The sequence below is a fragment of the Musca autumnalis genome, unplaced genomic scaffold (genome assembly GCF_047663935.1).
Source record: "Musca autumnalis isolate F117 unplaced genomic scaffold, ASM4766393v1 scaffold_3, whole genome shotgun sequence".
In the NCBI taxonomy this organism is placed as follows: Eukaryota; Metazoa; Arthropoda; class Insecta; order Diptera; family Muscidae; genus Musca; species Musca autumnalis.
Genome location: NW_027411866.1, coordinates 158,548,255 through 158,574,072, shown reverse-complemented (window position 1 = coordinate 158,574,072; position 25,818 = coordinate 158,548,255). Strand labels below are relative to the sequence as shown.

Here is a 25,818-nt window from a genome sequence, read left to right as displayed (position 1 = left end):
TTTTATTTTTTTTATTTAAGTTCGCCTAGAAAATTCTATCCTATATTGTACTAAATTTCCATTCCTGAGGTTTTAACTATTCGCTGAGTTGTGTAGGGTAGGAGGGTTTAATAAGAAGTTACGCTTTACTTTGGTGTTCCGGCAGCTGTTGCTGCTGCTGCAGGTTTCATATCAAAATTGAATGCATTCCACATACGTTCAAATTCTTCCTCATAGCTGCGTACATATTCCGGATTGGAGGTAATTAAAATATTTTCCCAATTACCACCGAAACCTTGCATTGTCCAATTCAATGAACCGGTCAAAACAATACCCCGTGTATGGCATCGTTTGGTGGATTTATTTAATTTTTTGAAAATGGCATCGTTACGTTGCGGTGAATCGATGATACAGAATTTGTGGTGCATAAACATGGTGTTGCTGTTGCAACGTATGGGAACGCCTAAAAATAAAGAATAAAAGATGCATTTCATAAATGGGGTGGAAATGTATCAAAAGTAAAAAATTATAGCATAATTTAGGGATGTACATTTTTACCTATTCGTGGTGAGTTGTCTTAATAATATTTATAAAAACTATGACGCACAGCATACTTTAAGGAGCAAAAAGCAAAAGTTAAATATTTTGTTGTGGTGAGTTGAAAGTGTTTGAAAGAACATTCACAAATATTGTATATTCTAAGGGATATTAAAATATATCTGATTGTTAAATGTGGTAGGTATTGTGATCTTTGTTATGAACATGTGGTTGGTAAACAGAATAAGTGTGGAATATAAATTATGGTAAATTTCTACATTTATTCCACCTCTTTGATTTATATGTTGAGCTTATTTTTATTACAAATTACAATCGAAATTTTCTATAACGAACGTTTTTGTGGGAATAAATTATCGACAACGAATTCTTTTTGAGGGACAAATATGGATATCCACAAAAATGATTATATTCATGATGATTTTTTATAGCTAATTAATTACAGTTACTTATAGAGAAAAAGTTTGACTATAGTTTCTTCGGAAAGTTGTTACAAATACAGTTAGTGAACTTAATTATTGCCATACCAAAATTTTAAATAAAACATATTTTTATTGGTATAAATAAATATCATTATCAATATTTTTGTAACAGTTTAATTCTTACATATTTTTATACCCTCAGCCTTTAGGCTAAAGAGGGTATTTACACGTTGATACGACCAAAAATGTGCCTTATCGAAATAATGGTTTTAGACCGCAAGTATTTTTGAGTAGATCTAGCAATGTCCGTCCGTCTGTCTGTCTGTCAGTCCGTCTGTCTGGCTGGTGCGCACGATAACTCTCGAACGGACCAATCGATTCGGTTCAAATTTTGGGTATCCAAATATATTGTCCAGATTCGATTTAAGTTCGCAAAACTTGTGCGCACGATAACTCTTGTAGGGAATAATCGATTTGGTCCATACTTTGCACATCGTGTAATTCCTACCAAACTTAGATGAGGTTCCAATATGGACTCAATCGGTCCACTCCTTCGGGTACCTCCAACACAAAATTTCGGAAAAGTTCAGTTTAGGACCTGGTCTCGAATCGCTTTGATTTTTGTTTACTCACGTTGTATTCGCTGCCCTCTATACGATGCTGTAAGTTTCATTAGGGGCAAGTCCATACTTCTTGAGAAAATAGCCTGAAAGTTACAAAAAACCCTATGACGCCGTGTGTAGTGGATGGAGCGCATGATAACTCTCGAACGGATCTGGCGATTCGGTCCAAATTTTGGCTTTCGTAATATTTTGTCCAAACTTAGTTTAAGTTCAAATATGGATTATATAGGTCCACCCTTTCCGGTACCTCCCCCACAAAAGTTCGAAAATGTTCGGAAAATTTGTGCGTGCGATGACTCTTGAAGGAAGTAACCGATTTGGTCCATACATTGCACATTATGACATTTCTACCAGACTTAGATGAGGTTCTAATATGGACTCAATTGGTAAACTCCTTCGTGTACCTCCCACACAAAATTTTGGAAAAGTTCAGTTTAGGACCTGCTCTCGAATCGCCTTGGTTTTTGTTGTAACATTTTGTATTCACTGTCCCCTATACGAAGGTACAAGTTTCCTCAGGGGCAAGTCCATACTTCCTGAAAAAATAGCCTGAAAGTTGAAAAACAAACCCTATGACACCATGTTTATTATTGGAAGCGCAAGATAATTCTCGAACGGAAATGCCGATTCCGGCCAAAATTTGGCTTTCGTAATATTTTGTCCAAACTTAGTTCAAATTCAAAGATGGATTATATCGGTCCACTCCTTCAGGTACCTACCCCATAAAAGTTCAAAAATATTCGGAAAAATTGTGCGCACGATAACTTTTGATGGGAGTGACCGATTTGGTCAATACTTTACACATTCTCATAATGTCTACCAGATAAAGATCAGTTTCGAATATGGACTATATTGGCCATTCCATCCCGTACCTCTCACACAAGATTTTTGATAAGTTCACTTTAAGTCCTGCTATTGAATTACTTTGATTTTTGTTGAAGCAACTTACATTCGCTGCCTCAATCACGATGGTAAAAGTTGTTTCAGGGGCAAGTCCATACTTCTTGAGAAAACAGCCCGTAGGGTGTAAAAACACCCTATGGCACCCCCATGGTCTATGTCGGTCCATTCCTTTAAGTACCGTTTCAGCAAAATTTTTGAACTTTAATCCTAATCAACATTTTTGTCGGTTCATACGACCAAAATTTCGAATCCCCCTAAATACATAAGTTTTTTGTGAAAAAAGTGTTTCAATTTGCCCATGCTGAGGGTATATCTCTGTCGACAAAGCCGACTGATACTTTTTTACTTGTTATTAATGAAATAAAATAAAAAGTAGCTAAATTTCACGAAAAATGTTCTTAAAATTAAAAAAATAAAGAGAATAACTCAATATTTGCACTGTCAACTAAAGAATTGCAAAATTCAGTCTTTAGCAGTATTTCTCGAAAAGTTGGTTCTAATATTTCGTATGCCCACCTTGGACATCAATAACAGCTTCTAAACGTCTCTGAATTTAATAAGTTTAGAAATGTCATATTCCAATAATATATTTTCCTATTTTTCTTTTATGCATTTTTTTAGTGCCTCCTGTTATTCTCGAATTTTTTCTTCGGGTCTACCCATGAATTGTCGTTGGGATTAATATCTAGACTTTGGACTGAGGTGTCAATGAGTTTGGCTCAGTTGTATAAAAACCAAGTCCTACATAAATAAGATTTATGCTTAGGGTCGTTATCTTGTTTAGATTCACTTTTGCAGTTTTGTTGTGATGTGTGTTTACTTTTTATTTTTAAAGTATTTTGTACTTATGTTGCAATTTATTTGAATTTTCAGGGTCAACAGGCCCAGATTTCTTGACGCTGCACAGTGCGAAATACGGACACTTTAATGGAAGTTTACTCATAACTTTTAATGTGAAGGGCGTAGGTTACTGAAATTTTCCAAAAATGTTTCTTATTTTTGTGGATCGTATGTGGATAAATATGGACCACATAGACCCGCGGTTTCCGATAACCCCCACATATCGGTGGCGACCGTTTTTACGTATTAGGTTCATTTTTCAACCGATTTTGCTGCAAATTGGTATAATGGGGTTTCAGTGGATGCAGAACTTCTGTACAAAATAGTTTTAATATAGGTTCACGTTTTGGTGTAGCCCCTTACTTGCGAAACCTGAGGCCTGTATCTCCATAAATATCCAAATCACCGCCTCACCGTTTTTTGACAGTGGGACCAACAGTATATGCACGTCAGCAGATTTCGTATTGGGGGTATATAAAATAATTTTTTTACCAACATCTCAACAGGTTTAGAACTATTCAAAAAGCAAGGTCTATAGGTATTTTCGATGTTGATTCCAAATTATTTATTTATTTATTTATTTCAAATATTTATTATAATAAAAAATTACAATAAAATTATATAAAAAATAGCACTAGCATCTAAGGCTATCGGCTAATGTTGATTCCAAAAAAAAAGATATCCCGTCGACGCACGCCTCACCGTTTTTGAACAGTGGGCCCTACAGTATATGCACTTCAGAAGATTTGGTATTGGGGGCATATAAAATAATTTTGTACCAACATCTGAACAGGTTTAGAACTATTCGAAATGCATGGCCTATAGGTAATTTCGATGCTGATTCAAAAAAAAAATATCCCGTCGACGCGCGCCTCACCGTTATTGAACAGTGGGCCCAACAGTATATGCACTTCAGCAGATTTGGTATTGGGGGTATATAAAATAATTTTTAGAACTATTCCAAATGCATGGCCTATAGGCATTTTCGATGGCTATTCCAAAAAAAAAATTATCCCGTCGACGCACGCCTCACCTCAATTTGAACAGTGGGCCCAACAGTATATGCACTTTAGCAGATTTGGTATATAAAATAATTTTTTAGCAACATCTGAATAGGATCGGCGTTCAAAGGGTTAATATGTCGTCCAAACTTAGTCTATGTTCGAAGATGAGCCATATCAGTCCACTCCTTCGGGTACCTCCCATACAAAATTTCGAGAAAGTGCAGTTTAAGAGTTGCTATCGAATCTGACGCATTCCTTCAGGTACATTCTCTGCAACACGTTTGAGCTTAAATTCAAATATATATTTTTGTGGGCGAGTTCTTACGTCCAAAAAGGGCCTCAAAATCTGAAAGCCCTATAATATATAATTATTGGGGAAAATAATTTGAGTTGCGTAGCCGGTATTCAGCTCGCACATTCTGAGGGTATATCTCTGTCGGCAATGCTGACTGATACTTTTTTATACCCTCCACCATAGGATGGGGGTATATTAAGTTTGTCACTACGTTTGTAACTACTCGAAATAATCATTGTAGACCCCACAAAGTATATATATTCTTGATCAGCGTGCAATTCTACATCGATATAGCCATGTCCGTCCGTCTGTCCGTCTGTGGAAATCACTCTAGCGTCCGAACGGATTGACGTAGGTTGATGAAATTTTGGGAAAATATGTTATATTTACGTAGGACTTTTGGTATTGAAAGCGGGCTATGTAGGTCCACGCTTTCGTATAGCCCCCATACAAAATGACGCGTGACGCGTCGTCGTTTTAAGGAGTTTTTAAGATATTTGGCCCATTTTACCACTGAATTGGTTGTAATTTGGTACTTTGTGTCTCCAGAGGCCAAAAAATATTCCTACCAAAGTTGGGTTATATAGGTCCACGTTTTGGTATATTCCCCATATAAGGCCCCATATAAAGTACGCGTCATTTTAATATATTTTGAATGTATTAGACCCATTTGACCACAGAATTGGTTGTAATTTGGTATTTTGTGTCTTCAGAGGCCAGAAAACATTCCTACCTAAGTTGGGTTATATAGGTCCACGTTTTGGTATATTCCCCACATAAGACCCCTTATAAAGTACGCGTCATTTTAATATATTTTGAATGTATTAGGCCCACTTGACCAAAGAATCGGTTGTAACTTTGTATTTTGTGTTTCCAGAGGCTAAGAAACATTTCTACCATAAAATGTTTATATAGGTCCACGTGTTGATATAGCCCCCCATAATACAATATCTCCCGATATTCGATATTTTGAACGTTTTAGCCTCATTATCACACCGAGATGGCTGAAATTTGATATTTAGTCTTCTTTAGGCGTATAAAACTTTCCCCCCAGAAATTTTTAGGTATAGGTCCACGCCATCATATAGCCCCCTAGAACGGTACCTTCCGCATTTCGGTATTTTGAAGGTTGTGGCCACATTAATCCACCGAAATGGCTGAAATTTGTGGTGGAGGGTATAAAAAGTTCGGCCTGACCGAACTTAACGCTTTTCCCACTTGTTTTTAATTCAGTTTTTATATGAGGAAACTTAGTGACTTTTCCATTTAGTTCCATTTTACAAGCGGGTACTTTCTCAAACGCTAACACATACCACATCCAGAGTATATTTCAATTTGCCTTAGGAACAGAAAGTCATTTGCAATTACAAACATCTTACAATCGGAACATTTACACTGCATTCGAGAGGATTTTCGGGGGAGTCGCAATGTATTTGTTTTAATGCTTATTAAGAAAATGATCAACACAACAAAAGGATCTCTACAGCCGATATGTCTGATGATGTCGTAGGGGGTTTACAGCTTTCGGGTCATTTTCTCAGGAACTATAGACTTGCCCCTTAAAAAACTTTTTCCGTCGTAATGGGGACAACGAATACAAATTGCTACAACAGAAATCAAAGGGAGCAGCTCTTAAACTGCACTTTTCGGAAATTTTGTGGGGGAGGTACCCGAAGGAGTTGACATATATAGTCCATATTCGAACCTAATCTATGTCTCGTACAAAACTTACGATGTGAATAGTATGGACCAACTCGGTTACTACCTTCGAGAATTACCATCCACACCATTTTAGCGAAAAGCTTAGAACTTTTGTGAGGGAAGGACCAGAAGGAGTGGAACGATTTTCTCAGGATGTATGGACTTGCCCCTGATGAAGCATGTACCGTCGTATAGGGGGCAGTGAATACAAGTTGTTACAACAAAAATCAAAGCGATTCGAGAGTAGGCCCTAAACTGAACTTTTCCGAAATTTTGTGTGGGAGGTACCCGAATGATTAGACCGATTGAGTCCATATTGGAACCTCATTTAAGTCTGCTAGAAGTTTCACGATGTGCAAAGTATGGACCAAATCGGTTACTTCCTTCAAGATTAATCGTGCGCACAAATTTTCCGAACAATTTCGAAAGTTTGTGGGGGAGGTAACGGAAGGAGTGGACTGATATAACCCATCTTCGAACTTATACTAAGTTTAAACAAAATATTACGAAAGCCAAATTTTGGACCGAATCTGTTGATCCGTTCGAGAGTTATCGTGCGCTCCAGTCAGCCAGACAGACAGACATACGGATGGACATGGCTCAATCAACTCGAAATTGTCTGAAACGTATTTCGTCCAAACATACTTGGGGTTAAACCCCATTATTTCGATGAGGCACATTTTGCCCGTATGAAATTGTATATACCCTCGTTAGCATAAATGCTGAGGGTATAAAAATCAGCTTGAGCTAGACTGGTGTTTGAACCCAAGTCCCTGAAAAACATATGAAAAAAGTATTATCACTGCATGATAGCGTTCAGAGGTTCCAATATGGGCTCTATCGGTCCACTCCTTGGGTAACTCCCACACAAAAATTTCAGAAAAGTTCAGTGTAAGACCTGCTCTCGAATCGCTGTAAAACTTGTATTTGCTGCCCCCATTACGACAATAAAGGTTTTTTAGGGGCAAGTCCATACTTCCTGAGAAAATAGCCCGAAAGGTACAAAAACACCCCTATGTGATTTATACCGTTGGCAAGTCCATGATTCCTAAAGTAGTTGTCCAAAAGCTCGAATGTTATACGGTGACTAACTGAAATGACTTGTGGGCGCGATATCTATCGAAAAGAAATTACTCCCAAAATAGATCCAATTCCAGAATCCAGAATCCCATGAAAAACTTAATATTGCTGTAAACAGGACCACAAAGATTACCTTCGGTAAACATTACCAAAGGATCATCGAACAGACCTTAAATTACAGGTTGGCAAACAATTTTAACTTTTGTGGCCTAAGTTTGGACAAAATATTATGAGATCCAATGTGTGGACGAAATCGGTTGATCCGTTAGCGAATATATTTTAACTTCTGTGGGATAGGTACCGGAAGTGTTCGACCGATAAGCCATCATCTTCGAAACTTTTATAAGAGTCACAGAAATATTAAAATTTTGACCAACGCAGTATCTGATTCGAAAGCTGTCGTGCGCTCCAGCCAATATACATGGTGGCCGGTCGTAGGTTTTTTTACAGCGTTCAGGTCATATTCTCACGAAATATGATCTTGCCCCCAGAAAAAATAGTATTTTTTAATAGAGGCCTTGAGCACAAACTGTTCCAAACAATCGAAACGATTCCAGAGGATGTCTATACCGACAAATTAGACTCAAAGAAGACTAAATACCAAATTTATATTTTAACTATTGTGGGATAGGTACCGGAAGGGTTGGACCAATAGGCCACCGTCTTCGAACTTTGTATAAGAGTCACAGAAATATTAAAATTTGGATCAACGCAGTATCTGATTCGAAAGTTGTCGTGCGCTCCAGCCAATATACACTGTGTCGGAGGTACCCTATATATAGACCATATCGGTGAACGAACATTTTTACCAGTTCATTGTTGTGGGTAAATAAGGAATCCTACAAAAAATTTAGAAAGTCGGATCGTATTTTGGTATTGCTCCGATAGGCCGATTTTAGGCATTTTGGGCCCTATATAGCTACACCGAAATCTGAACCGATTTTCGCATTTTTAGCCACAACAATGAACTGGTAAAAGATGCTCATCGATTGGTCCATAAATGCGAATTTTAGAGAATTTTCGTGAAAATGTACCTTTGACCCCATACAAATTACTATGAAAACAAAGGTCCCTCTGGTGGCACGGGTTAACGTTAACCAATCGCCAAAAAAATTCATACATAAGGTTTTTCTAAATAAAACCAGTAAGAAAGCGGACATATGAAGGCGTGGACCTATACCGACAAAATTCATATGAAAAGTTTTATTACTCAAATGAGGACTAAATGCCAAATTTCAGCAATATCGGAGAAATATTGAGGCGTTTTATATATTGAGAAGTTTTATATTCTCAAAGAAGGCTAAGTACCAAATTTCAGCCATTTCGGTGTGATAACGAAGCTAAAACCTTCAAAATACCGAAAATCGGGTGGTACCGTTCTATGGGGGCTGTATTAAGGCGTGGGCCTGTAATAACAAATTTCTGTGAGAACGTTTTATTAGCCGAACGAAGACTAAATACCAAATTTCAGCCACTTTGGATGAATATTGAGGTCACAACATTCAAAATACCGAAAATCGGTAGGTACCGTTCTAAGGAGGCTATATGGAGGCGTGGACCTATACCGACAAATTTAGAGGGGAAAGTTGAATACCCCTAACGAAGACTAAATACCAAATTTTAGCCATTTCGGTGTGATAATGAAGCGAAAATCTTCAAAATACCGAAAATCGGGTGGTCCAGTTGTATGGGGGCTATATCAAAACGTGGACCGATGTAGCCCATTTGCAATACCAAAAATTGCGAGCTGTATCCTGATTTCAACAGACGGACATAGTTCACGTATAACCCGTAATTTCTTGCCAATTAATTTGCCTACTGTGAAAACTAATTATGAAGATAATAACCCATTACGTTTATTGTGTGATATATACAATAACATCTATAATACGATACCTTTAACTGAACCATTACATACTTTAAAAAAAAAAATTAATATTGCATTCATAGTGTATAAACAAGCAGGTTGCCAATCCTCTTTAATGTAGTATTCAAAATTTTTAGTAACTTAGTTTAGAATCTATTGTTCTGTAAACTACTTGTGCCTGTTAAGAACCCTTCAGCTCAGCATATGTACAGTTGCGTTCAAAATAATAGGAGTGCCCATACGCAAAATGGAATAGTCCAAAAAACATGGTTAAACTTCTAAATTTTGCCCAATTCTGTATTTTCTTAACATTGTTAACATCCCAACTGTTAATTCATAAGCAGAAATGTGGCAATTTGTTTTAAATTATTTACTGTTTACACCAACATTATAAATCGTCTTGAAATTTTTTGTTCAAAAAAATAGGAGTGTGGCAGAAAGAGGACAATAAAAATAAATTTAGTTGGGTTTACAACCAAACCTGTACATATTTTAGTTAATAGTAGAAAATTCAATAGATTTGAAGTTTGTATGAAAACAAAAATCCTTTGGTGGTAGCCAAAAACGGATATTGTCCTTGTGGCGATTTTCCCATAAATTGAACAATTATTGGCCAATTCTATGGATTTTATAGACAAAACCTTTAGTGATTAGAGTTCTTTAACACTCTGGATGTTACATCGAACAATATATAATGATTATTATCCCATTTATTTGTGTATTCTGATCCTTGAGCCCCGGTTAAGTCAATTTCCATTGGCCCTTTATGTAAGGATCGGCCAAAAAAGCGTATCTATAATGCATTTATTCATCTACCAAATAATATTTTGAGGTCCTTGGGATATAAGCATTGTGTACACAATCAATTTCGCTTCTATTCAAAAAATTGTTGAAGCGTGAAACCTTGAAATGTAGTTATACCCCATTTTGTGATAATCATGCTTTGACTACACTAGGTTTGGTATACACCGTACTATATTTTTCTACATAAATTTACGTTTTTCATTCAAAAATACTTCATTCAGACTAGTTGCATTAGAAAACTGTGTTTTATACGATTCAAAACCTAATAAACGTATTCGTAGGGCAACTTCAAAAGTATTTGTTTAAAGTTTGCTTTTTAAGAAAGCGTGTAAAAAAGGTATCATATCTGCCAATCATCCAATTTTTCAAATATGAAAAAACGAATTGTTCTGGGTGGAGATAAGATGCTGAAGGCTTCAAAACATTCTTTGGTCGTGGAATAAATGCATTATAGATACGTTTTTTGGCAGATTCTTACATAAAGGGCCAATGGAAATAGACTTAACTGGGGCCCAAGGATCAGAATACACAAATCAATGTGATAATAATCGTTATATATTGTTCGATGTAACAGCCAGAGTGTTAAAGAACTCTAATCACTAAAGGTTTTGTCTCTAAAATCCATTGAATTGCCCAATAATTGCTCAATTTATGGGAAAATCGCCACAAAGACAAAATCCTGTTTTTGGCTACCACCAAAGGATTTTTGTTTTCAAACAAACTTCAAAACTATTGAATTTGCTACTATTAACTAAAATATTTACAGCTTTGGTTGTAAATTCAACTAAATATATTTTTATTGTCCTTTTTCTTCCACACTCCTATTTTTTTGAACAAAAAATTTGAAGGCGATTTATACTGTTGGTGTAAACAGTAAATAATTTAAAACAAATTGCCACATTTCTGCTTATGAATTAACAGTTGGGATGCCAACAATGTTAAAAAAATACAGAATGGGGAAACATTTAGAAGTTTAACCATGTTTTTTTGGACTTTTCCATTTTGTGTATGGACACTCCTATTATTTTGAACACAGCTGTATATCTACAACTCCCTCTGCGGAACAGTAGAACACAGCTAATGAGCAGAAACTATTTTTAATTTATGTCTATCACCCTAGTTCGTTTAAGTTGAGTGTCTAAAAAATTGAGCTCTGTTTAACGGCAAACTACATCTCCCTCAGCGGTACCAGTAGTATTCTGCCTAAAGAGCCTTTAATGTTAATACATATTAATTTCCCTAATTAAATTATGTTGTTGTTCCAGTTGGTAATTAAATTTTTATATCGGCTGATATAATTTGTAGCCGGTAGTTTTATCCCCATCTAACCCGCCATTGACCGGTCCATGGTGTGTACGTGCTCCCTACGTATGGGGAGGTGGCCCCCTCGGTCGGCAGGAGCGGGTGTGAGAGGCGTGGGAACGAACGATATCGACTTAGAATTTTACCCTGATCAAGAATATATACACATTATAGGGTCTCCGATGAATATTTCGATGTGTTACAAACAGAATGACGAATTTAATTATACCCTCCAGCGTCTATATAGGCGTTTCAAAAAAAAAAAAGAACAAGTAAGAAAACCACATCACACGGTGTCATAGGGGTTTTGTGCAACATTCAGGCTATTTTCTCAGGAAGTATGGACTTGCCCCTAATGAAATTTATACCGTCGTATGGAGGGCAGCGATTCGAGAGCAGGTCCTAAACTGAACTTATCCGAAATTTTGCGTGGAAGTTACCCGAAGGAGTGGACCGATTGAGTCCATATTTCCGACATTTTCGAACTTTTGTGGGGGAGGTACCGAAAGGGGTGGACCGATATAACCCATCTTCAAACTTAAACTAAGTTTGGACAAAATATTACGAAAACCAAATTTTGGACCGACTCGGTTGATCCGTTCTGAAACACATTTCGTCCAAACATACTTGGGGTCTAAAACCATTATTTCGATGAGGCACATTTTGCCCGTATGAAAGTGTATGTACCCTCGTTAGCATAAATGCTGAGGGTATAATAATAACTTTGTAGGCTTTTGGGCCGTCCTACTACATCGTATACTAAACACCAACATCAGCCATTTTGGTCGGATAATGTGCGGTCATAGTGCAATGCCGTATCCAATCAAACAAATGCTCTGTTCCTTTACGTGCCTGAGGTTACCATTTCTTACCATTTTCAACCTGTAAAGTGTTCCCTTACTTTTAATAGCATACAATTTATATGATAGCAGTTTACCACTTTTACCATTTTCTGCCACTGTTACCATTTTTAAAAGTAAAGGAACAGACAAAAATTTCAATTTATTGGCACTATTCAAATCCCAGCAATCTTTTTCGACAGACTATTTCGGTGATGTACTCCTACTTTGTTTGTTTGTTTTCCCTCAGCACTTATTAGCCGACTTTTTATTCTTTGTTTACATAAAAAAGTACGAGAAAAATTTGCAAAACTGAAAATATTTTTTTTCACGCTATTAAGAATGGCAAAAGAAAAAGATGTAGAAAAAAACAAAACCGCAACAACAACAACTTCATAATGGAATAAAAAAGTTAAACATTGCAATGATGGGCGTCGCGCCGCAGTAACAGCATTATAACAGTAACAACTACAATGTAGCCAGAGAAAAAGTGAACTCAGCTATTATCAATATGTTACTATCGTCACTATGACAGTTTTTCCCGCTCCCCCAAGTACCTCCTCCGTAGAGCTGGCAAACTATCGATATTCCCAACATTAGATATTTTCGATATAATGTTTTAAAATATCGATTGCTATCGATATTATCGTTATGTTGTCATCGCCATTAATTTGGAGATGAAAATTGCGGAAATGTCAAAGATTTTCTTGAAATTATGCAAAAGTAGTTCACAGAAATGTAAAGGAGAATAAATAAAAGCTTTTATTTTATAAAAAATTTAAAAAAATACATTTTATTTTACCGAAAACTGTGTACGTGTGACTACGGACTTACTTTCTTACACACACATAACCGAAAAGCAGCGAAATTTCTTTTTATTTCAATGGATTTCAGGTTAGGGGTTTTAATTCCGATAATATCGATAGGCAAAACTATCTATCGATATTAAATTTTTAATAAAAATCGATATTATCGATAGTGCCATCGATTTTTTGCCAGCTCTACTCCTCCGCCTTGTTGACTTCTAATTAGAGATGGCAAACTATCGATAGTCGGATTATCGTTTTGATCACTGTCGTAAAGCTTTGTTTATATCGGACTCAGAAGCAATGGTGTTTTAAATAATTCGCGATAGATAACCCAAATAACTTGTTTTGGTGGCCGACGTATCCTTTGTTTTACGACAGCATTCAAAACGATAGTCGGACTATTGATAGTTTGCCAGCTCTACTTTTAATACAATCATGTGTTTTGAGGTGCTATTATCGTCATACTGCAACAACTACTCATCTTCATCATCGCAACGCAACGATCGACAGCAGCATTGCATTTCGTTGGTTGTCGGTTGAATTATGTTTGTTGCTGTTTTTTTTACGATCGGCTTCTTGTAGAATAGTATTGCTTCTGCTGCTGCGTCAAATTTCTACTGTCAGCGTTCATTGAATGCAATAACAAGCACAAAACCTTTAGAATAGGAGGAGCAAAACATCTGAAAATTTTACAACAAATGGGGGGAAGGGCTATGACATCACCCTCAACTACTACTGTATAACCTCTACTAATTCAATTCGACAACTTCACACCATATTTGGGTGTTCTAGTAATAAAAACTGCTGATGATTGGCAACGATGGTGATGATGAATGAATGAAATATGTATGTCATTGTAGAGGTGCAGTAAAGTGCACGTGCATTTTCGTTATTTTCTGTTTTGCATTTGGAAGAAGAATAACAAATTGTTTATATTTGAAATTACGTTACGGTTATTGATAAATTCTGATTAATATTCCATGTACACCACTTCCTTTCTCTGGATTGTGAAAAATTTGGGATTTCCCCGTATTATTGATATTCGTTCCCGATCTAAATATGACGTTTTTTAAGCCAAAAATAGAATATGGAATAAGTCAGTCCTTGTCATATGAATGTTTTATATGGATTCTTCCACCTACCCGTACGTTAGGAGTTTGACTTTATTTTGTCGGAGTGTAACTGTGACAGTCATACTAATCAGCGCATTGTGGATGGGACCCCCAGTCAGACAGAGCTTCGAATAATCGCTCGAATTCCCCTCGCGAGTGAAACTCTTTTCGAATTCGAGAAAGTTGATGGGGATAACTTGCCCCGTCCCCACCGCCAAACAAAAACTTACCCCACACCAAATAAACTATCCCCACTCTCACCAAAAAAAATTGGACCACAAAAAACTACCACCTCCACCCAAATTTTCATTGGAGCAAATCGGAGCTCTGCACCCAGGTCTACAAAGGGGACCAAATTTACAAGAGAGAAGCCTTAATCGCTGATGACTATGTTCTGAAAATCGTCCTCACGGTGTGCCTTAACTAAATTTAAATGGAAGGTGCTTACACCTGGGAAGTTTTTGCAAATTCTGAAACTACAACGCTCATAGATGAGAAATCTCAAGAAACAAAAAAATCGCCGGAGGGATTTTCAAATAAATCGCGATTTAAGTTCACATTTTTAGGGGTTCTTTAGGTTTTCACGATTTTGCTTAGAAACCGCGAGTCCTATGTAAATGGGCCTAAGGAAAATGTTATAGCTGTGAAAATTCTCCACAAGATTGACCTCTATGATGTTTTCGTAGGTTTTACCGTTTTTGAGATGTAGAAGTTCAAATTGAGACAATACACTGACTGTATCGCATCCTTATAAAACAATGTCAGGCTCAGTGCGCCTTAACTAACTTTTGATAAAAACCGCTTACATATAGGAAGATTTCGCTGATTCTGAAACAGCAATGTTCACAGATAAAAAAAAAAAAAACAATCAGAAAAAATCGCCGAGGGATTTTTAAATAAATCGCGTTCAAAATTCACAATTTAAGGGTTTTTTTAGGTTTTCATGATTTTGCTTGGAAACCGCATGCCGTACCGAAATGAGTCTGAAGAAAATGTTGTAGTTGTGAAAATTATCTACAAGACTGACCTTTATGTTTTTTCGTAGGTTTTACCATTTTTGAGATATAGAGGTTCAGTTCGAATTTTTAGGTTTTTATCTTAAGTCCTCAAGATTTTGCTTGGAAACCGCAAGTCATATCAAAATGGGACTAAAGAAAATGTTGAAGCTCTGAAAATTCTCTTTTTTCCTACGTTGTACCATTTTTAAGATATATAAGTGTGGGAACAGAAGTTTGAGTGAAGTTTAGAGCGAGAGCAATGATGTTTAGCTATGATGATGTCCCGCTACAATTATCAAAATGAGTTGCATTTACGACGCGAACAAATAAAGACGTTCTCAAGACGGCTCGCAGAAACGACGATTAACGACGATCATTATTCATATGTTTCTTTTATTTTAACTTTCCTTTGTTTTAATTACAATTTCATTTTAATAAACTTGAACTAAAAATTATATTAATTAACCCTAGACAAAAGCATTGAGTTTCATTTAAAAAGGAACCCTATATAAGTTTAATTTGAAAAATTCTAGTAATGACATTGTTTTATAAGGAGGCGATACAGTCAGTGCATTCCCAGCAAACACAATGTCGGACGTCCGACGCGTCTGCTCAAAGTCGGAAGTTTTTTCCGACGCGTCTGACCGACTTCGGTCCGAACTCTGTCCGACTAGTCTGACGAACTTTTTCCCTTCCTCTCTCTCCCTCTCTGAAGGGAATTTTTCTATTTTCCCTTGTGCTGCTTTGGCAAAACTAAGTGTAAACAAGCAGAGAGAAAACAAAATTTACATGTTTCGCTCGCACATTGTAAATGTGTAATTGTTGATGTGCCGACGCATCAACGTCGAAAAATTGAGTGCTCGGGTTTTAACTTCTGTATCGGAGAACAAATTTGGTTTATTTTTGTTATGCGTGTTGATGCATGATAGTGTTTAAATGTTATTCATAGCGATCGGTTGCATACACTTTTCTTTATTTTAATGAAGTTAATGAAAGTAAAGATTTTCTTCGTCAAACTTCATCACTATTCCGTGGAAAGTCATATGTTTCATATTTGTATGTGGCCAATGTTAAGTTTCTTAACACTTTTATGTGTATCAACATTTTTTGCATGTGAATGAAGACATGTATTTTTTCATATATTAATAACAATTGTTACATATTTCACAGGTCGTGTTGACGACACAGTTTGTTTCTCCACCAAGTTCAGCATTTAACACAGCATAAGATGATATTAAAACCTTTAATATGTTTATAGTAGATAAACTTTTGTAGGATTTGGATATTTCATGAATTAACTGTGTATTTTCAACATCTTTTAATAATAAAAACAAATTCTGGTCGAATGCTGGAAAATAAATCAGAAGTTCATACGATAGTTCATCTGACTTCGGACCAAATTCGGTCCGAAAGTCGGCAAACACTTTCGAATTTCATAAGATTTTACTTCCGAATTCGGACCGAATTCGGTCCGAAAGTCGGCTAAAACATCCGATTTTCATCCGAATTTCTGTCAGAGAACACGTCAACCACGCCATATGACTTTCGGTCAGAGTTCGGACAGAATTCGGATCCGAACTCGGACGTTTCATCCGACTTTCGGACCAAATTCGGTCCGAACTCTGATGTTTCTTCCGATTTTGGTTTGCTGGGTTGTCTCAATTTGAGCTTCTATATCTTAAACACGGTAAAACCTACGAAAATATCATACAGGTCAATCTTGTGGAGAATTTTCACAGCTACAACGTTTCCTTCAGGCCTATTTACATAGCACTCGCGGTTTCCGAGCAAAATCGTGAAAACCTAAAGAACCCCTAAAAAGGTGAACATAAATCGCGATTTATTTAAAAATCCCTCCGGCGATTTTTTTTTTTTTTTGTTTCTTGATATTTCTCATCTATGAGCATTCTAGTTTCAGAATCTGTAAATACTTCCCAGGGGTAAGCACCTTCCTTTTAAAATTAGTTAAGGCGCACCGTGTCCTCTGAGTACTTCCCTATCTACCGCAGCTGAAGAACGCCGGCTGTCTCGACAAACCACAGTTGTTACCCAAAATATGACACAATGAACTAACTCCAAAAGGCTTGTGGTCTCAGTATGTTGCCACATTTCTAGACCTGGCCATATTGCTAGAAAAACAAACACCCACTTGCAAATTTCAGAAAATCGACAAGAAGTGTATTGGTTTATTTTAAAGTATAAATAGGATATTACGAATGTAAACTCCCCGTGAGTTTTGTCTTTCTGCCGTTTCAACTTAAAGGAAAAAGTGAGAAAACTCACGGAGAGTTGATATTCATAATTGGGCTGATTGTGTTTTATACATATGTAGCATAGAAATGCCATTTTGAAATCGGTGCGAACTCTCATTCGAAAACTAATGTACCGATTGCTCTAATTTTTTTTTTTTTTTTTTTTTTTTTGAGGTTATCAAGGATATCACAATCTAGACTCTCATCAATCGATTTAATCTTTAAAAAATGTTTGCCTATTTTGTGGCCATAAAACTTCAGTTTTTTAGCCCAAAAATTGAAAATGTGATTTTCTTGGTCCAGCATTTCAGTAAAATCTAATAATTTTTAAAAAATCGATCGATGAAGGACTACAGTGCCCGAAATAAACATAGGTTCACATGTAAATTTTTTTTTCATAATTCCGATGACTTGTATAGGATTTTATAATTTTGTATTATGGAGTTGGACACTCCCCATGATATCAATATATGAATTATTTGATTTTGCGACAAAATAAAAATTTTTAAAATTTTAAAATTTTTTCCCTTAATTATTGGGGATTTACAGGTATAAATTTGAGGAAAACTTTTTACAAATCGTTGTTTTTTTTAGATCGCCGATGTCCAACGAGTAATTTAGTTTAGATGTTGTCCGCGAATTATTTTCAAAATGCAGATTTATTCAACACTTAAAAGCAGTTTTTAAGAAACAAATTTTTAACGTGGGAGTGGAGGTGAATCTGTTGTTGTCAGAGGCAAGGATCATTTCAGATTGCATGAAAAGAGTATCAATCAAAAACTAAATCCAGTTTTTAAATAGTTTCATATATTGGGCGCAAATTTCAACGTCAAAAAAGTCTGGAGGGTTCTGCAACGCCACTTTGACGGCAAGAATCGCTTATTTTTCCCCATTTATTGCAGTTAAAATAATTTTGCATCTCAAAACAACAGTCAACTTGATCTTCAGGTATCGAAAATGCGATGTAAACAATCGTTAGTAAGGGAGGGCCATTTGCCACTGTAGTCCTTCATCGATCGTTCGTGGAGGGCCACTTCCCACAAAACCACATAGTATTTTTCAACAAAAAAAAATTTCATTAATTTAATTAATCGAGCTTTTTATGAAAAAAAATGATTTCTGGAATAAAAGGAGGACAAATGAGTCGTCTTTGGAAATAAAAAGCTTCAATTTGAACTTCACAAATGCAAAATTTGCAATCTTGGATGTATAAATAGGAGCTCCAAATGGCGAAAATTGTCTAGCAACAACAACAACATCTAATATGCCTGATGATGTTAGCCTAACCAGCTAACGAAACGATCGTCGCATAGTGGTTAATGTGTGTGTAGGACTTCGCTAGATATCAATTTTTCAATGTAATCTCCTTAGGTCATAAAAAGCTCGATTAATTAAATTAATTAAATCTCACAAATAATGGCCTTCGACCCTAAAAAGGCAAAAACTTAAAAATAAAAATTTCGGACACTCGAGTCAGATGTGTTGTTTTAAATGAAAAAAATACTTACAAAAATTTGGTAGTTTTCTTTGAAAAAAAAAAAATGATGAAAAACTAACTTTTTTTGGGCTTTACATGTGTGTGTGGGTCACCACTTAATAGATCAATGATGCAACATATTTGGGAAATACATACCAGGATAATTCCGCAGCAATATTATTATAATACCGGCGCATATGCTTGGAAACCGCAAGTCCTATCGAAATGGGATTAAATAGAATTGTGTAGCTGTGAAAATTCTCTACATGATTGACCTTTGTGACAGTGCTTTGAAAAAAACAGCAAAACCTACGAAAATATCATAAATGTCAATTTCTTAGAGAATTTTCACTGCTACAACTTATTATGTAATTCCATTTCGATAGGATCTGCAGTTTCCAAGCAAAATCGTGAACCCCTAAAAAATGTGAACTTTGAACGCGATTTATTTTAAAAGCCCTTCAGCGATTTTTTATTTTTCTCATCTATGAACATTGTAGTTTCAGAATCCACAAAAACTGTGTAAGCACCTTCCATTTAAAGTTGGTTCAGGCGCACCGTGACCAGTCTGTTCAATACAGATCAATCGCGCTTAAGCCTGGCTCTAATGACCCGTTTAAGGGAACAAATTTCCTTTAGAGGCATCTGGCGGAAAAAATCGGCATTTTCCCCACACATAGCCCATTATAATCTGATTCTAACGATGTATAATTTTTGTCCCGCAAATGTATACTTCCCGAGATATAGGCCTCGAAAGTTCCGGATATTTAAGATTGTGCGGAAATCTTGGGAACGACAACAAAATTTTCTCCTAAATTTTCAATTTTTTTCTGTATATAGCCGGGCTTCGGATGGCGATTTAAGACGTTCTCCTATGGACAGGTGCAATCCTCGGGAACAGGGAACAAAATTTTCCTCTAAATTTTACATTTTTTCAAATAACCGGCCTTCGGCCGGGGAAACAAAATTTCTTTTAAATTTACCTCGGGTAGTATGGACTTCCCCATATTTATTATTTACTGTTGTGTTCGGAGCGACAAGATTTACCTGTAATAACAAAATCTTAACACGAATTGAGTTTAATAAATGTGTCCAACTATAAGTCCAACTTGGGGGGCTTTGGTGGAACTTTCTAAGCCTATATATCGGGAAGTATACATTTCCGGGACAAAAGTTATACACCGTGAGAATCAGAATAGAAAGGACTACCTAAGGTGCAAATATGATCTTCCTTCCTTAGGTGCCTCTAAAAGAAATTTAAGCCAAAAATACTATGGTATGAACAACCATTTTTTGAACAAAGTTATTTCCTGTTGCAGGTAGATGACTTTTGCCTATTACACTGTGCAAAACTAAAAATGCACAATTTTTTCCACTCGTCGGGGCTTTATCTCTGAAACTAATAAGAATTTTACTTCACGGTCTTCATAAATATTGTAGCCTTAAATTAGAAACAGAAGAACTAGGGAAAAACTGCATCCAGCGCATCAAAATCTATTAAATAAGACAAGGGCCACAAGGGCTATATGTAGTATATATATATCATCCTAAACTCATCTTGTTCCAAATTACCTTGAAAATGTTTCACAGTGTTATTGGCCACAATTTACAATTTTTATCAAATTTCTAATAAGACTAGTTAAGGCTTTATTTCGTGAACAACAACACCACCAATTTGTCTTATTAGAAACTTCTGCATGCACAATCTTTCTTACCTGCTTTGGTTAATGGAATAATCTGCGAACCACTTGAATAGGCCATTTCATGATCCGACATAATACGAATTAATACGCCGCGTTTTAACGCCCGATTAAAGGCCTGTGCCAAGTCATAGGACGTGAAAGTGTACATGGCCAAATCCAACGAATATTTTGCCGAATCAATAAATTCCAATAGACGACCGACATTATAGGCGGCACAAAATGGATTCGAACAATCCATTTGTGATTTCTTGGGCGACGGTAATTTTACAATACGATTTAATTCGGACATTGTTGGTGAGCCGGATGCCGAGACGTTACCGGAACTCGATGCGGTAGTAAACCGGCGATGTTGACTTACGCACGATTGTGTCAACTCATTGGTCCATATGACTTCACAGATTTCTTTGGATGTTGACATTTTGCTAATTTGATTTTTTAACCAAAAATATGAATGATAGGCAATTTCCGAAAAGACAATTGCACTTGCTCCATATAGTGCATAACGAACAATTGACGATGATTCGAATTTCATTTTTTTATTTATTCTTCTTAAATTATCAATGAAATTTTAATGAAAACACACTACTTTTAAATTTTCAAAAAGAACTGAATGAATTTCTCTGCTTCACTTTAAACAAAACCACGCGACATGGGGACACAACTTAGCACAACTTGCCGTAAAAAAAATTGCACTACTTATTCCACTTAGAATGCACTTGAATTTCCTCCTTCCTAGTTGTTGTTGTGTTGTCGATTTTTTGGCTACCGATTTACCGCAAAGTTGTTTGATTAACCGATTTACCAATAAATTTTTAAGTTTTTTTAAATTTTCTAATACATTTGTCAATTTTTTTATTCACGCCTTTCTGACACACAAACATGCATTCCGACCGAAAGTATTGAATGCACGTTTTTTGTTGTTTCTTTTTGTTTGTCATTCGTTGTTTTTGCATTTGTTGTTTTGCTAAATCTTGTTTGCCATATGTTCCGGATTGACATTTGTGTCCGCTAATCACGGAAAAACGATAGCTCGGGAAGGTCAAAGACATAAATACAACTAAGACTAGACAAAATGCATGCAACAAAAAAATGTTTACGAAACTTTGTATAGAAACATTACCCTTAACAGGTTGCAGTTAATTCAAAATCGCAACCAAGGAGGAACATTTCATGTAATGGTATCAGAAACGAAATTTATGAATTCAAGGATCTATTCAAGAATAATTCTATGTCAATTGGATCGGTAAATTCGGTTAAATACGTAAAAATGTATAAAAGAAAAAAATGTTATATCACCATATTGTGATATAACATTATGTTAAATTCAAAAGCCATTCACTGAAGAATGATAGCAAACAAAATGTCTTATCTTGTTGTATTTATGTCTTTGGGAAGGTGGTAGATTCACGAAAGAATGATAGCACGGTTAAACACCGAAAATTGATAGTCTCCAAATATGGAAATGTGCGCAATTCTTGGTCTGTTCCAGAACTTCAGGAATCTACGAATTTTTATTATTTGTCGATGCTATCTCTTGTGCCAGACTATGAAAATTTTCATGTACATGTTTTGAGGTTATGGGTAAGAAGGGAGAAAGGGGGCTCCTTCACCGCCGCTCTCTACTAAAAACTAAAATATTTTCATGTGTTATTTTCAGTGTCTGGCACAAGAGTATCGTAGTAAAAATTATGGCTATATCACACCATATGCTTTTTAAAGTGTATATTGTCACTTTGGGTATACTTATATACAGATCAGCTGATGTCATACATGTGAAAAAGCATATGGTGTGATATAGCCATTAGCATTTTCTGGAAATTCTCTTAAAATTATAATTTTCATAGAACGTGAATACAGCACTAAAGGCCGAAACTCAATCAGCTCGTTGCTTGCTTTGTCCCGGTCCACACTGACAATTCCATTGCTTCAACATCAAATGAAATCTAATGGATTTTAGATGAGATTTCATTTTACGTTTAATGCTTGGTTTACATTCGGCGTCGTTTCGTGATTTCGCGCGAAATCAAGGAAAATTTATCATGATTTCGCGTACAAAAACGAAATCATCTCATTTGGTGATTTCAGCGAAATCAACATCGAAATCACCGTACAAATGATATACAACCCTGTTTTAGCCTAAAAAAGTACCAAAAGTTGCAACACTTTTCACGTATCACAATAAACAAGGTAGATGGTCAATTGCTGCAACAAAAAATGTTAGTATCAAAATTTGAAAACAATGTGAAAAAATATTAAATTACTTTGTTACAATGCTATTTTTCATTGTGTTCTCGTACTTTTTAATGGTAATGTTAGAAAAAAGAGCGAATTGTCAAAAATTGCTTCCCCATACAAATTTCTTAAAAAATACAGAAACGGAAAAATTACGGAAATTGCAAAAACTCCAGCATAAATATCAAAATCAACGTATCAGCTATCATATTAAGTTCCAATGAACATGCTTGCTGCTAATTTCTACTAGGCCAAAAGTGTATTGCAGAAAACAGGATAAGGGGGTGTTATTCGGCGCTATTTTTGTTTAAAGAGAAGTGCAAGTCATGCTAGATTTCGGAGCACGGGAACACATTTTTAGCACTAAACGGGAAAACTACTGCAAGTACCAATATTGTGCAGGCTCTGAGCTCAACTTTTATCTATCAAAATTTATTATTAAGATGTCTCAACGATAAAATCATTTTTTTATTTTTTCATTTGTTAGTACAATACACAATTAATACGATATAAAGATAATTTTACGATAATTTTCCAAATAAAGTTTTAAAGTTCTATATTGTCGTATATTTTTGATGATTAATTCAATTTACAACAACTTGTTTTGAAAATTCATGTTCGATCAGCTGCACATTTGCATCTACCTTGATCATTGTGATATGTTTGAAATCAACCAAGGCATATTTATATAAGGTAGAAGTGACAATCAGCTGCATTCTTACTTTTTTGTAAATTTAGTTTTCAAATTTTCATGAAATTTGAAACTTCGAAATTTGTTACCATAAAGTACTGATTTTCATCCTAAACGTGTAATAAAAAATACCTAAGAAAGTTCTGAATGCGTTATATTTATATCATATTAGGTGCCATTTATATCATATTTATATCATATTAGATGCCAATGAACATGCTTGCTGCTTATTTCTACTAGGCCAAAAGTGTATTGCAGAAAACAGGAGAAGAGGGTGTTATGTTTGGTTTACATTCGGCGTCGTTTCGTGATTTCGAAGGCGTTTCGTGATTTCGCGCGGAATCGAGCAAAATTTATCATGATTTCGCATACGAAAATGAAATCATCTCATTTCGTGATTTCAGCGAAATCAACATCGAAATCACAGTACACATGATATACAACCTTGCTTTCGCCTTAAAAAGTACCAAAAGTTGCAACACTTTTCACGTATCACAATAAACAAGGTAGATGTGCGAATTGCTGCAACAACAAATGTTAATATCAAAATTTGTAAACAATGTGAAAAAATGTTAAATTACATTATTACAATGCTATTTTTCATTGTGTTCCCGTACTTTTTTAATGGTTATGTTAGAAAATAGACCGAATTGTCATAAGCAATTTATGATGATACAAATTTCGTAAAAAATGCGGGAACGGAAAAATGACGGAAATTGCAAAAACTCCAGCAGAAATGTCAAAATCAACGTATCAGCTATAATATTAGATACCTATTAGCATATGAACATGCTTGCTGCTAATTTCTACTAGGCCAAAAGTGTATTGCAGAAAACAGGAGAAGAGGGTGTTATTCGGCGCTATTTTTTTTAAAGAGAAGTGCAAGTCTTGCTAGATTTCGGAGTACGGGAACGCATTTTTAGCACTAAACGGGAAAACTACTGCAAGTACCAATATTGTGCAGGTTCTGAGCACAACTTTTATCTATCAAAATTTATTATCAAGATGTCTCAACGATAAAATCGTTTTTTATTTTTTCATTTGTTAGTACAATACACAATTAATACGATATAAAGATACTTTTACGATAATTTTCCAAATAAAGTTGTAAAGTTCTATATTGTCGTATATTTTTGATGATAAATTCAATTTACAACAACTTGTTTTGAAAATTCATGTTCGATCAGCTGCACATTTGCATCTACCTTGATCATTGTGATATGTTTGAAATCAACCAAGGCATATTTAGTCCATATTTACATTAGGCCATTTTCCTTGCGGCAATTGTCAGTTTGATAGAGAGAGGGGTGAGGCATATGGTAACCCTTTGCCTCTCAACACCCTCTTTCACCTGCAAACTGACAATTGCCGCAAGGAAAATTGCCTAATGTAAATATGGACTTATATAAAGTAGAAGTGACAATCAGCTGCATTCTTACTATTTTTGTAAATTTATAGCTCATTTAGACCAGTCATAAATCCTCAACTGGATTTAATAAATCCAATACAAATCTTATTGCATTTGGATATACTTTTTGGAGAATTTTAGTTTCAATCAGCTGATTTTTGTTCATAGCACAATTACCAAAGTAGATGCATCAGCCCATCCGATCGAAGAAGAAGAAGTTGTTGTAAATTAAACTCGTCTCAAAAAACATACGGCAAATTACAAATTTATTGTTTAATATTAAAAATGTTAGCACATTCTGCTACTAATGCTAACTAATGAGCAAATAAAGAATTATTTTATCGTTTAAACATCGCAAATATTTGTCTTGGTTGATTAAAATCATCTTTATATATCAAATCAAATTTATTTTTTTCCCGTCGTTTACAAATTTTGACATTTAAATTTTTTTTTGTAATAGCAATTCACCGATGCATCTACCTTGTTTCTTGTGCCAGCTTGCAACTTTTTGTATTTTCTAGCAACATGTTGCAAAAAACAGAGTTGTATACGAGGGTTTATGCCGGATTTAATAGCACGGTTACACTACAGCTTTTTGCCGGATTTATTTGCTTAATGAGGATTTATAGCTCATTTAGACTAGCCATAAATCCTCGACTGGATTTATTAAATCCAGTACAAATCTCAGTGCATTTAGATATACATTTTGGAGGATTTAAATGGCAGTCAGCTGATTTTTGTTCATAGCACAATTACCAAGGTAGATGCATCAGCCCATCTCATCGAATTTGAAACGTGAAAAGAATTTTTTGTAAATTGAATTTGTCTCAAGAAACATACGTCAAATTACAAATTTACTGTTTAATACTGCAAATGTTAGCGCATTATGCTACTAATGCTAACTAAAGAGCAAATAAAGAAT

At 35.5% G+C, this 25,818-nt stretch overlaps 1 protein-coding gene across 1 annotated transcript; it reads right to left on the bottom strand.

The window, feature by feature from the left end:
* zuc (Mitochondrial cardiolipin hydrolase zuc) lies at positions 1-21,573 on the bottom strand. The gene is made up of 2 exons (XM_073975136.1): positions 20,578-21,573; positions 1-442 (listed from the first exon to the last, which is right to left on the bottom strand). The coding sequence occupies exons 1-2, from the start codon at positions 21,095-21,097 to the stop codon at positions 126-128; spliced, it is 837 nt and encodes a 278-aa protein (XP_073831237.1). The 5' UTR covers positions 21,098-21,573; the 3' UTR covers positions 1-125.
* Positions 21,574-25,818: the final 4,245 nt, after the last annotated feature.

Coding starts and splice junctions, on each gene's coding strand:
- zuc (XM_073975136.1), bottom strand. CDS start 21,097: ATGAAATTCGAATCATCGTCAATTGTTCGTTATGCACTATATGGAGCA. Junction 443..20,577: donor TATTCCATTAACCAAAGCAG/GTAAGAAAGATT, acceptor CTTTATTTTTAG/GCGTTCCCATACGTTGCAAC.